Source organism: Ambystoma mexicanum, chromosome 11 (assembly GCF_040938575.1).
Source record: "Ambystoma mexicanum isolate Mex_15411 chromosome 11, UKY_AmexF1_1, whole genome shotgun sequence".
Taxonomy (NCBI): domain Eukaryota; kingdom Metazoa; phylum Chordata; class Amphibia; order Caudata; family Ambystomatidae; genus Ambystoma; species Ambystoma mexicanum.
Genome location: NC_090934.1, coordinates 888,821,069 through 888,834,599, shown reverse-complemented (window position 1 = coordinate 888,834,599; position 13,531 = coordinate 888,821,069). Strand labels below are relative to the sequence as shown.

The 13,531-nt window shown below is 42.2% G+C and overlaps 1 protein-coding gene across 1 annotated transcript in view; it reads left to right on the top strand.

Annotated features, from left to right (window-relative positions):
* LOC138503894 (mucin-5B-like) overlaps nucleotides 1-13,531 on the top strand; it is a 1,431,798-nt gene that overhangs the window by 1,347,895 nt on the left and 70,372 nt on the right. Inside the window, exon 34 of the mRNA XM_069623965.1 lies at nucleotides 11,349-11,457. Coding sequence (XP_069480066.1) covers nucleotides 11,349-11,457 — 109 coding nt within the window. The remainder of the gene's footprint in view (nucleotides 1-11,348; nucleotides 11,458-13,531) is intronic.

The following is a 13,531-nucleotide window of genomic DNA, read 5'->3' as shown; positions in this document are numbered from 1 at the left end:
TTTCTTGTGTTTTACTCTGCGCGCCAAACCATGTTTGGTTCCTTTGTTCGCTGTCCTTTGGCGGGCTTCTGCTCAGAAGCCCTCCTTAGGCGCTTGAATGTCTGAGGGGGACAGGATGTGAGGGAGGGGTTTGAGAGTCCCTACACAGGGTCTCCGTGGAGACCCATGTCGCACTGTGTATGATTGGCTGTGGTGACTGTCCCGCCAGGACACCCACCCTGCTGTGTGATTGACAGCCAGGCTGTGTGAAAGGGGAAAAACTGCATAAAAAGCAGGTCTCTGGGACTTGGAAGGCATAGTATTAACTTACTACTACTATATAGAGCCCCTAATGCAGGGACTGACTTCCTAACACTCCTAATAAACCTCCTACTTCCTCTTCTTAAACCCAAGACCAGGTTTGCGGTCTTAGGCGATTTTAATCTCTGGTTGGGACATGAGACAGATGAAGTAGCCATTGGCCTGGAAGATTCATTGAGGAACCTCGGTTTTGAACAAAAGATTAGAGAACCAAGTCATTGCAAGGGACACACTCTTGATTGGGTGATCACTCATAATATTACAACCAAGGATCATCAAGTTCTAATCTGCCCTTGGTCTGACCATTTTTTTCTTCACTTCACGATTGTCAGTGAACTTCCTATACAATTGAAAGGGTCCTGTAACCAAGCTCTGTTAAACAGAAAATCAAAAAATCTCACAGAGCGGATTGGACCTTGGCTCACTCCACTTATTCCAGATATTTTAAACTCGGACTCCGCTGATGAAATGTCTAACTACCTTTTACACTCTTTTGGAGCCATTACTGATAGCATGGCTCCATTAAAATAGAACAATGTAAGGTTACACAAACCCATAACTCTTGGTTCTCTGCCGACCTTACAAAAACGTAAAGCCTCCAAATTAAGACACTTCTATGCCTGGAAATCTAGCCAGGACCCACAGAATTTGACATGTTCAGTAGCAGAATTCAGAACTCCCAGTCGGAAGTCAAGGAACTGTTTAAGATCTTAAGGGAGTCATATTCATGACTGGTTTTACGCTGAAAGAAGATGCATGTTGCACATCTATTCAGGCAGCCATGTTAGGCAAACTAGATAAAATGAAGTATGACGTTGCTCAAAAAGAAATTGTATCTCATACTATGCAGTCGGAAGCCTTTGAAGTGGAGATACCTATAGATAATTCCTCATTGCCTCAATTTAGGGTTTCGCCTATATCAGCCCTACAACTGGCCAGTGGTTGACCATCTTAAATCAACTAAGTGCAAGGGTGATCCATGCTCAGCAATGATTATCACATCTTGTTCTCCTATCTTGATTGACTCTCTGTAATTTTGTGAATGCCTCTTTTCAATAAAACCTAGTTCCATGTGGGATAAAAAAGACTTAGATAACTCAGATCTTAAAAAAGCCAGGATTATGTGCCAAAGTGCCTTTAAACTTTCGCTGAATCACTAATACTCATTTTCTCCTAAAGATCTTGGACCGAATGGCTTATATTCAAATCTCAGCCCACTTAAATAAATAGCAAATTCTTAACAAATTCCAGTCGGGTTTCAGACAAGGTTATGGGACTGAGACAGCATTATTGGAGTTGAAGTCCTGGCTGCTTGATGATATGGATAAGGGAAAGGCTTTTCTGCTCATCTTATTGGACTTGTCTGCGGCCTTCGACCTGGTCCACCACTCCATCTTAGTCACCAGGTTGAGAGAGATTTCACATTTTTCAGTTGAAGCAGCCTACTGGATATCATCATTTCTCAGCATGAGAGAGTGTCGAGTGTATTGTGGCAGGTCAGATGCTCCACCGGTTATCTTGGAGTATGACGTCCCCAGGGTGCATGTGTTTCCCCCTCCCTTTATAATATTTTCCCAGTCCCCTTCTTTGACCTGTTGGAACAGAATGGTGTGGCCTTTACGAATTATGAAGATGACACACAATGTGTCAGCCCTCTAACAGGGGCACATGAAGAGGATGAAATCAACATCAACCGAGTGTATAATCTCATCCAAAGTTGGATGTTGCAGAATGGATAGGCATTGAAAAAAGATAAAACCGAGCTCATGGTGGTTGGCATCCCTAATATGATTTAAGAAATGGGGCTCTCCTTATGATGGCTTTAATTTCGCAGAAAGTAACTTTGCTACAAAAAAGAATGTAAAGACGTTAGGCATTACTCTTGATCAACATTTGAATATGAAGGCTCAGGTCAGTAATCTGGTTTCATCCTCATCTTATTACTTTAAATTATTAGCCCATTTTCGCCAATATATTTCTCAAAATAATGCAGAAACCATCGCTAGAGCCATAACAGGTTCAAAAATGGATTCCTGTTTAGTCTTAAATCAGCATTCCTAAATCAGAATGCAACAGACTACAGGTAATTCAGAATAGCGCGGGCAGAGTGGTCACAGGTCTAGGCTGGAGAGATCATGTTTCCATAGCTAGCAGGACCCTTCGCGGTCTCCCGGTGGAATCTAGAATACTTTATCGTCTACCATTGATCACACTCAAATGTTGTATGGGAATGATGCCTTCCTACCTGTAGGAACCTCTCACTGAGAAATCTAGTGTAAGATGCCTCAGATGGAATAACTCAAATCAGCTAAAGCATCCTAGATGTAAAACTAACAAAGCTATGAAACGGGCTTTGTGAATGCGGCTCTTAGGGCTTGGAATGCCATCACATTTGACAGGAGAGAACCTCAAACTACTGATGTTTTTAGGAAAAAAATAATACCCTTTTTATTCTCTCAATCGTTTTTATTCTTATAACCTTTAGTATCAGCTTTTTAAGGCTGTGTATTATGTCTGTTTTCGTGTCCGTTTTCTGCGCTCCCTTAGTCACTGGCTGCGCCTTATAAATTAATAAAGTATTAATAAAGTAAAGAATCGAATTTGGAAGGTAGAATGGGAAGTGGTTCCTGCAGAACGGTTAGGAATGAGAGAAGCAGCTGCACTATTGTAGGCGCAGATGTACTGGTGTCCGTGGGGTAGTTAAGAGAACTTCATCTAAATAAAATAGAAGGTGAATTTCTACTTGCGTGGACTGCTTACTTCATTGGGGGCCAGCAAGAGTGATGTCACTCAATGCTGAAAATGTATTTGTAGAGTGGACTCCCGTCCCATATAATGTATACAGCATTGCACTTACATGGAGACATTTGGCATAAAAGTGATCTTGACATCATTAAAACAAATGTTCCTACTGGGTGCTGTGATCCAGCAAGAAAACAATTATAGCCACCTGAACACCTTGAACCCTAAACAGAAACAGGTGCAACCTTTCAGCTTCGTGTTGCTGCAAAACAGCCACAGGATGTGGGAGAATACTAAAGGACACGATTCAGGGAGTGCTGAACCTACATTGGCAGGAGTCCATTATGCATCTTGAAGGACACCTGGCAAATGTACATATATCAGTAGAGGAGACGGGACCTCACCGAAGAAAAGGTGGTATGGTACAGGATGTGACATCCTGACAACTCTAGTCACAGACCTTCACCATGGATAGCCACAGACCAGCGACTGAGTGCACTTTAACGCCTTGAGTAAGGCAGCATCAGCTACCTCTTGGAGGGTCATAGGAGGTTACATCCAAAGTGCAATAGACCAACCCAAAGCAGCCCACCCTACAGAAGTAGGGAGACAGTCATGCCAGTCTGTGTGATTAGACCATTTCTGTTGCCATTTAGCATGCAATGCCCCACCCTACCTTCTCTGTGTTCCTAGTCCAGGTGCTTGATGCACTTCTGCAATATGTACATGAACACATTAAGTTCCCCACCACCCAGGTGGCCATCAATGAACGAAGGCCATGTTTCACAGAATATCTGCCTTTCCATATTGTATTGGTACCCTCGACTGCACAGACATGCCATTGTCAACACGTGCAGGGGAGCAGGTTGACAGAAACGGGAATCAGCAGCATAGCCACAATGTACAGATGACATCTATTGGCAACATGATCATCACCCATTGCTGTGTCTGGCTGCCCTGGTCACACCATGATGCAATGGTTTTCGGAAACAGTACTCTTAAGAGATTCTTAGAGAGACACATTAGCAGGCGGATATGATTCCTAATTTTGTCACTTTGCTACACCACATTCCTACCCATCTTCACTAATACCCCGACACTGCCACACCTCTGCTACCTGTCACACCAGCACTAAGGTCAAAAAATGACTCCATGTGGTCAGGGTCACCATACAGCAGTACTGAGCATTCTTTACCCCATCTTTACCCTTCTGAGAGTTATAGTGTTGAGCAAATCGGACAACATAGAGAAAAGTAAAGTGTAGTTGAAGTACAGCCTATTACTGAGTAGGCTGCCGCGGGTGACATGGCATCTTATAACAACACCACCCACCCCTTTGGTTCCTCCCTTGTTGGTTGAGTATTAAAGAAGTGCATTGCTATGAAATTGTGGGCTACAGTTCACATCGTAAGAACTACATGATATGAATACAACTAGAGTCACAAATGTGTGGCTAAGCCCTTACCAAACATTGTCTCTGTTGCATGCAGGTTACCAGGATAGCCACAGCTGGCTTTGCTAATAATACTCAACCAGGACCTCCAGATGCAACTGGAAACTCAGTGGGAGGTCCATGGGAGGATATGTGTGGAAATTCACCATAGTAGGCTGTAGTTTGTTCAACAGCCTATACATACATAGAACGTTCTCTTTAAATGACAGCACAAGTGGAGATGGTGATTGACAGTGAGAATGATGAGGATGCTGAGCTGCAAGTGCCAGTCCAGCCCAATGGCCGTGATGCACATATCACCCACCTGGAGGCGTTACAAATATTTTATCAACGGCGTTGAACACGAATGTCCAGCACATAACATTCCCCCTAATTCACGTCTATATTTTACACATGCAAATTAATTAGGGACACAGGGATGGAGACGGATCACAATGAATGCATGAAAGAAACATGCATTACCCTATGTACAGACTAACACCCTCTGTGATCCTCTGTAGCCAAACACACCCTAACTATATCTGCTGCTCTATTTTCACATGCTGCATACACCCTAACTATATGGCACATTCTACCCTTTCCAACACCCCCATGCATATTGCTGGGCATACTGGCGCATTTTATACCCATCCCTCACCCAATTGCCCCAAACCATATTGACTGCCCTGCTGGCACATCATTCCCTATCCCGAGTCCATTTTCCCCTAACTATATACTCTGGTGTGGAGCGTTCCACCCTTCACCCTGTGTCGCCTCTGGCGATGCCTCTTAGGAGATGGACAAGGGAGGTCCGCACCCCTTGCAAAGCTTTGGCATATGCTTCTGCTCACAGACATACCCAGGGCGGTGTTGAAGGTAGTGGCATAAGATTAATTCCACCCCGGGATTTTGGCCAATGCTGCTTGCTGGTCAATTGCTGGTGAATCCCCTTGTGAATCACAGACAGGAGTAAAAGGCCATGTGACACTGTCTCTGCTGCCTCCTGTGCTCATTGTGCCTGCTATTTCATGGCAGCTGTACATCCTTCATGCAGGCAGAAAACGCGGCTTAGGTGACAGTCAATGTTGACACCATCTAGGATTTGCAGCATGGAACAGAGTGACTCCAACTGCTGCACGTCCCACATTTTTTAGACAAAATCCCATCAATTTACATATGGGCGCAAACAAATTTCAAATAGACAAAATAAAAATCCTATGTGCGCAGATAGGGAGAGGGGATTCAATGTCTGTGGATGCTGGTCAGTCTTTTGTTTGGTTATCATCTCCAGGATTGTAAAACAGCATTACTCCTGGGTCATCAGAATCTGGAGCCTAAATGCCTAAGCATAGTTTCCCAGTCAACTGTCAACTCTTATCTGACACACGTAGGTTCCTGATGGATCATTAAACCAGACTTGGTTTTATTTATTTGCCTGGGAAACTAAAACTCTCTTCTTCCATGGCGTGCATCACTCCATCCAGTTCTTCCACTGAGGATGCTGAAAGCTCCCTCCGCACCTTGGGACCTCAGCACCGCCATCCCACATTTTCCACTTTAGGCATAGCTGCTGATGAAGATGTAAAAGAACACTGTAGCCTGATCCTGTTGGCTTCCCCCTGGACCACAGTGCCATGGTTCGAGCTACTTTTAGCCATGTATTGAGGCCAACAGATTCTGTTGGCTCCCCCACCAATGAAGTCGGCAATCCTTCCTCTGTCGATTTTTCCTTCGCCTTCAGCTAGCAGCGTGGAAATTGCATTAGGTGGCTTGAGTCATCTTGACTTTTTTGAGGTAGTTGCCAAATAAAAGCAACTGTTTAGGTGATCTTCTAATCAAGAGACATACAGACATCACTGAATATCCATTTCTGCCTGGAAAAATATTCCCCCAGATTTAGTGAATAGGCGAAATGTCCCTGATTTGATCTCTGATGGTTTCGAACTTTTTGCTTCATAGGATGCCATCACAGCAACCTCCTTTGAGTTGGACAGTGCATGCATGGGACCTTCTCTGTGTCAGCTACAGAATCCTGCTTTAAGCAACTGGAACTAGTGGGTAACTGGTTTCTGTGATGAACATGGTCTTGTTTGCCATCAACCAGCCAGGTGCACTGGCAAATTTAGACAGAGAAACAAAGGGACCCACCGCCACCAATCCCACCATCTTCTGGCTCAGGGAATGTCTTTAGTTTGCGTCAGAACTCCAAATGCCCTTCAATCCGCCGCAGATTCATTGGTAAGGAGCTCCAAAACCATCCTGCCTGAACGGAGAAAGAGCGACCTCCCCAATTTACCCATCTAAAGGAGGGTGTCAGAAATAGGTTGGAGGAAGCAGAGTGCACACATCTCCCTGGGATATAGCGGCAGAGTTTAGAATGAATATAGTTGGCCGATTTGCCATACAGCGCGTAATGCACAATTCACAGTGTCTTGAACTTTATTCATTTTTACACCGGCAGCCAGCAAAGAGCATGCAAGATCAGGGAGATATGCTCTCTCTGACCAGCTTACTCCAGTCCCCTGGCAGCTGCATTTTGTATTCTTTGAAGATGACCAATGGCCACCTTAAGCAGGCCAAGGTATAAGCCATTGCAGTAGTCAAGCCAGCTGGAGATAAAAGCATTAACAATTTGAATTTTGTGTGAGAAACCAAAACACTCCAAAAGATATTTGAGAGACCTCAGATGAAAGAAGCATACTCTCGAAACTTGGGATAACTGGTTCCCCAAAGATAGTGAGGAGTCCAGCCAGAAACCCAGCTTCCTGACATTTTGCAAAAGCAATGGGCAGTTGCATAGTGAAGGGGCCAACATTGAGACACCCATTTCGATACCAGTTTATGGGCTAACTGTATATGCTAAACACGTCAACAGCTCAGTCTTCTGAACATTAAACTTGAGCCTGTTTTGATGCATCCAGCCACTCGTGTGCTTCAAACATGATTTCAACCTCTTTCCAACCTGCACATCATCCTCTTCAAGCTGGAAAAATGTACTGAGTATCATCAGCATAGATGTAAAAAATGGTCTCATGTACAGATTGAAAGAGAGTGGGCTTAAAGAAGAGCCCTGCGGAACTCCACAAGAGAGTGGCTATATGCTGCATTCAAAAGGTAGACAGACCCCGACCTGTGATCTGGCAGATAAAAACGAGGCAAGACACTTCAGGGCACTATCTCTCACCCTAAGACTACTTTGTTTGGAAAGAAGAACATTGTTATCTACAGTGTCAAATGCTGCTGATAAGTCCAATAAAATGAGAACCCCGGCACCACCATGATCAACTGCTCATCTTAAATCATCCAGGGAAGCCAGTTCAACCATTTCTGTGCTATGGCCAGGTCTTAAAACTTCTTGAGCCATATCCAACCATCCCGTGACTCTGCATGCACTTGGAGTTGTTCTGTAGCAAGACTCTCCATGAGCTTGCTAACATAAGGAAGAACAGAGATGGGTCTATAGTGTATGCAACAAGAAGGATCTTTTCAACATAGGAGTCATGGAAGCCTATTTTAGAATAGCTGGAACCATGCCAGACTCTGTTGATAATTTGATGCAGCTCCTGTGCAATCCCTTCACTGACTGCTTTTAAGATCCTTGCTGGACAAGGATCATAGAATGAACCAGAGGGTGAATGTTTCGCCATCACCTCCAAAAGGTGAGCTTGGCTAATCTGGGAAAAGACCCAGTTCTATTTCAAAACACTTCCACCCCCCCCCCACTGTAGCTGGCACTTCATTTATTGATTTCTTACATATTTTATTTGATGGGAAAATTAAAGGAACAAAGCCTATGTCATCCAGATTTATCCAGTAGAGCCTCTCCCCTATATCAGAAGCATATGTGTGAATAGGATGTATACGAATTGTTCGAACTACAATTGTTGGAATTACAATTGACCTTTGCACAATTGACCGAATTGTGAAGGTCAATTGTTGTGAAACCCCCTGCAACCCCCCATTATATATATACATATAAATATATGTATATATATATATATATATTACCAAACCAATATATATATATATATATATGTGGTCAATTGTGCACAGGACAATTCGGACCCTCGACTTTCGGTCAATTCGGTAATTCAAACAATTGTGTTCGAACAATTTGGGTAATACCGTAAATAATGACCTCAAGTACTGAAAAATATTGTTCTGTCCTTCATTCTCTGTCTTTGGCATACGTTCCCTCTCTTGGTGAATTGACCAGGGAGACACCTTCTTGCTAATTGGTGCATCCCATTAGTTTTTAACACTGCCACAGCTAATAAACCAATTAAATATCACTATACAACCATTGTTTTCAATAATATAAAAGCATCCTTTTAAAAAATAGACTTGCAATAATATTTAATACATTTCAAATCACATAGATCCCTCATCAGGGAACTCGCTGTAAAAATATGTAAAGACAAACTTGAAAGTACATACAAAATGATGATAAGGCTTAAACATCCTTTTAAGATAAACAGAGACCAGACCTCTCACCACCATACCTATCCAGAGGGTGTGAGTACATACAAAGCAGCCATTTTCAATGTGCAAAATCAAAAAGAAAAAAAAAAGAATCCCTAAAACAATATACTTCAAAACATATATGTTCAAAAAGTGGTGCTATTCTCCAATAATTCAATTAGAAAAAAATACTTCTAACTCAACTAAGGTGAGCCACACCAAATAAACCCATGTAAGCAGTGATTCTGGAAAATGTCCGAACAATTAGAAATAGGATAATATCCATCAAACATTCCTGTAAAGTAACCTCATGCTAAATCCTAAAAGCTCACCTTTTAAACAGTAATATGCAGAATCACTTGATTGCACAGATTTAGAACACCAAAAACCGCATGGTCCTTAAAAAAGGTTATGAGCTACGTGATTCCTAATGCAATGATGTCATCACGCAGGGCATTATTTTGTTTTCGGCACTAGATGTGTACAGAAACCTACTAAATTAAGGTAAAGGACTAAAAAGGGGAAGGTAAACAAAAAAAGCAAAAAGATATAATACTATAAAGTAACACAGTTACAATGCTGTTATTTTGTACTTTATGATAGTTATGAGCTCTGACGATTACACTCACATTCAACTGTCATAATCATTCTCAAAGCATGTTTATATTATTGCACAAAAAATCCTTTATCTAATTTCTAAACTTCTGATGTCCCATTATCAATTAGCAATTGACTTGAACACTTTGAATACCACTAGAATGTGATACAATAGATGGATGGGTACTGGCGAATCACGCTTTGCCTCTATATTAATGGTTGTACAAGAATATTAGAAAGACAAATCAGTCTTGTCAAGTCTTCATCTGTTAGTGATTTATTCCCGAAGTTCAGCCGACACGTGTTTCGACCTAAATCGTCCTCAAGGCCTTTGTCTCAAATGCTAGTCATGTGGATCCAGAATGTGGCGCGCTGGTTAAGTAGTATGGATCTATGAAAATGTCTTAGTAAGTTCCTTGCAGTACAGGGTTAAATCCCAAAGCAGGAACTCATTGGTACCTCAGTGGTTGACTTGAACATATCAAAGGATTAGAATCCCTGGGTGCCGTGTGATTAGAGCTTTATATTTTTTTTTTTACAACTAAAGTATTAATAATACATGTCATGGTAAATACTTCACAGAAAACAAGGTACACAAAGTACTTCATATAAAACAAGATTAATTGCATAACTCCTTCATCCCCCCAGGGATTACAGGGTCCAGTCTATCAATCCATTTTTATTTTGTGCATTTTGTACATTTTCGCCACCCGGTAAATGCCACTCAGCCGTACAATTCTCTTATGTAAAGCCACCTTACCCTAGGACTACCTCTGCACTTTGTTATTGCCTTATTTGTAAGCTTCTTCAGTTTAAAATGGCATGCTGTTTTTCACAAAATGTAAAACACAAATACAAGTGGAAGTCCCGTTTCTGTAATCTGTTCATTGACACTCCACCAGAGGAATGACAACCTCCAGGAAGCTACTCAAGGAGAGTTTATCATAGACATTTGTAACAGGGTAGGATACATTGGCACTATCTTACACTTTGGTCATCTCACTAGAAACCAAAAATTAGAGGTTCCCTGTCAGCAGACCTTGGGGCTAAGTTTCTGCAGGTTGGTAGTTCTTGAGCAGTCAATACGAATCCAAGGGTGTTTAGTACAGCTTTATCCTGGTGTCATTACTGTATATCTGGACGATGGGCAGGGTGCATTGCTTAGAATTTCTTATTTCAGTCAGGACTATAATGATTAAGGGGAGTCATGAGGTAATGTATGATTACTTAAGGCAATCCTCATGACTTGATGTTAGTCCACATGATTCAAATCACTCCTTATCTACCATCCTCCTCTTCCTTCCTGAGCCCAGTAGCCATTTTGATATAGAAGAGATGGAGCATTTTACACTATTAGGGGATCAGGCACTATTCTTACATTTTGGAACTTATAATTGATCTGTCAGTAAGGTAGATTGCCTTGATTTAGTAAGGACTGTGATGAGTCAGGTGCACTAATCCGTAAGCAGCCGATCAGTTATGGATATAATATGTTCCAGTTCGTTTGTCAAAAGAAATGCGTGTTCAAGTGTTTATAGGAACATCTCACCCATCCATGTCTAATTATTGTAGCAGTGGAAGAGAGGATGTCTGGCAAATTGAAACCTATTCAAGTTGGAAAGGATGTGCCCAGATGATCATTGCTCAAAAGAACATGTTAACTATCATCAAAGGGGGCACAGATGGTCATGACTGAGAAGAGTTAGAACAGCCCATATGCAGATGTTGTAACTAAATGATCAACTGGGTGACGGAAAGGTGGATGGTATACTAATCATGTCCGTACTGACCTTCCAAAATATATTTTCTTTTCTAGATCCATCACAATGCAAACTTAAGCAGAAACCCCTGGCAATTGCTGGCTGTACTGTAGAAACCAACATTACAGTTTCCTACTGTGATTCAGAGAACAGCAGCACTTCTAAGTAAGTATTGAACACATTGCATTATCCATTTTCTTGTCATCTTTCTTTAGGGATGCTATTTTCTAAGTGGTATGGACAGTAACATGTTCAGTGCAACAACCTAAAGCATCTGATAATAACCAGTGCAGGATAATTGCTAAATCCCTGGGTTTGCAAGGGGGGAATCATGCATCTCATTAGAGTACCCCACCATAAACTATGTGACATGATGAATTGTGATTTACCTTCTTAGCCTGAAAGAACACTTTCAAAAACCTGCACATATTTTCCCACAGTACCCACATTCAGTATGTTTTGCAGGTAAACAGGAGGGGGATTATAGCGTGAGGTTTTGGCAAACTCAATTTTAATAGAGCATGATTTCATTTAATCACATATAATTTTACAAATCAGCCACAGAGTGATATCAATGCGATATCAATGCATGGAGTACTATATATAGTGGCAGAATAGTTTAGATGACTGTAGGAAATGGAAACTTTCACATCCCTATAATTTACCACATTTGTTACCAATATTTAAAAAAAATTGTCATGACTTGTAAGTGTGGCAAATATTCTGTGATCAAAGACACATGCATCTCACTCTATTTTTAAAGACTGAGCGTGCACCTTCAACTCTATAAGGTGTAATTGACACACTTCTGCACACCAAGAAATGAGCAGTTTTGTCAAATGTGCAGTGCTACCATAACAAACTCACAAGCACAACTTTTTCCAGGAGAAACAATACAAATTATTCAACACTAATAGCTTTCAGGCAAGTTGGGTGATACTTGCCAAATAGCCGTATGTCATACCTGACACGTTTTCACTAATGATTCTAGGACTTGTAGTCGTTTTATCTGCATTGTATATGTCTGAGACATGTGTCAAAGTCCTGTGCCAGGCCCTGGGTTTAAACTGTAAACTGGCCCTGGGGCCACCACGCACTGCGTGATATTAGACCCTGCTGTGTACCACTTCCCCCACTCCCCCACACGAATCCACAACCGTTTGACAAGGGTTTTTGCTTGGAACTATTTTAAGGAAGCGCCAAACATAACTAAGGCCATCAAACCACAAGCAACCCTGTGGCACCGACTCCCAACGCTGAGACACATTCTTAGGATGCTCAACATCTCAGAGAGTGTATTGGCAGGACTGTTGTGTCCAGACAGCCAAGGGACTACTGCCACAAGAATTCCAGAATCATGAACATGCTTCGTGCGAGATAGAAAACTTCCTCCCTTTGATGAAATAGCCTCAATGGGCAACCTCACTATTCCATTCAATTTTGGTTAACTCGGAAAGCTGCCCTGAGCAGATCCAAACCGCACGGCTCCGTGCATGAGTCCCTCTCCAGACAGACAACAAGTGGGAATCCAAGATGGTGGATGGCCTTTATAAAACCCAGGCCACTACTCTGCAAATCTAGAGGTGGGGCAGTCAGTGTGGTTTAAAAGCCTGTGCATTGACACTGTTAAACCATTCAGAGATAAGACATAATTATGAGAGGTGAAGTAGGAGGAAGAGGAGTGGAGCAGGAGGAGCAATCGTTCTAAAAGTGTGAAAGGAGAGTGTTAAGTAAGGGTGGAGACAGCTACAGGCAACGAGGCATCTAGGTGGCAGAGGAAGAGGTGAAGTCGAGAAACAGTGGAGAGAGGAGGAAAGGCAGTACATGTGACGTCTCCTTAAGTACGAGGAAGCAGAAAAGGACTGGGCATGGGGGATTGTAGTCAGAGGCTCAAGACAGGACTGAGGAGAGGACAGCATGACTGAACCTGCAAAGATGTTTGCCTGGCCACCATCCAATTCGACCGGTTGGCAATCTCAGCTGTTAGTTCTCCGGCCAGGTGGCTCAGGGAGCCAAGAGCTGGCTCTGCCTTTCCTCCTTGTATAGTTATCAAAAATATTACTAAACTAGAGCAAACACTGCATTTGCAAGGGTCGATACAAAGATATCATTATTATCATTATTAAAAACAATGAGCTTACACAGGAAGTTACGTTTATTCACAATGATCCATAAAACTCATATAATGGCCGGACAGTGCACATATGTCATTAAATGTGTAAAGAGTAAAACACACATG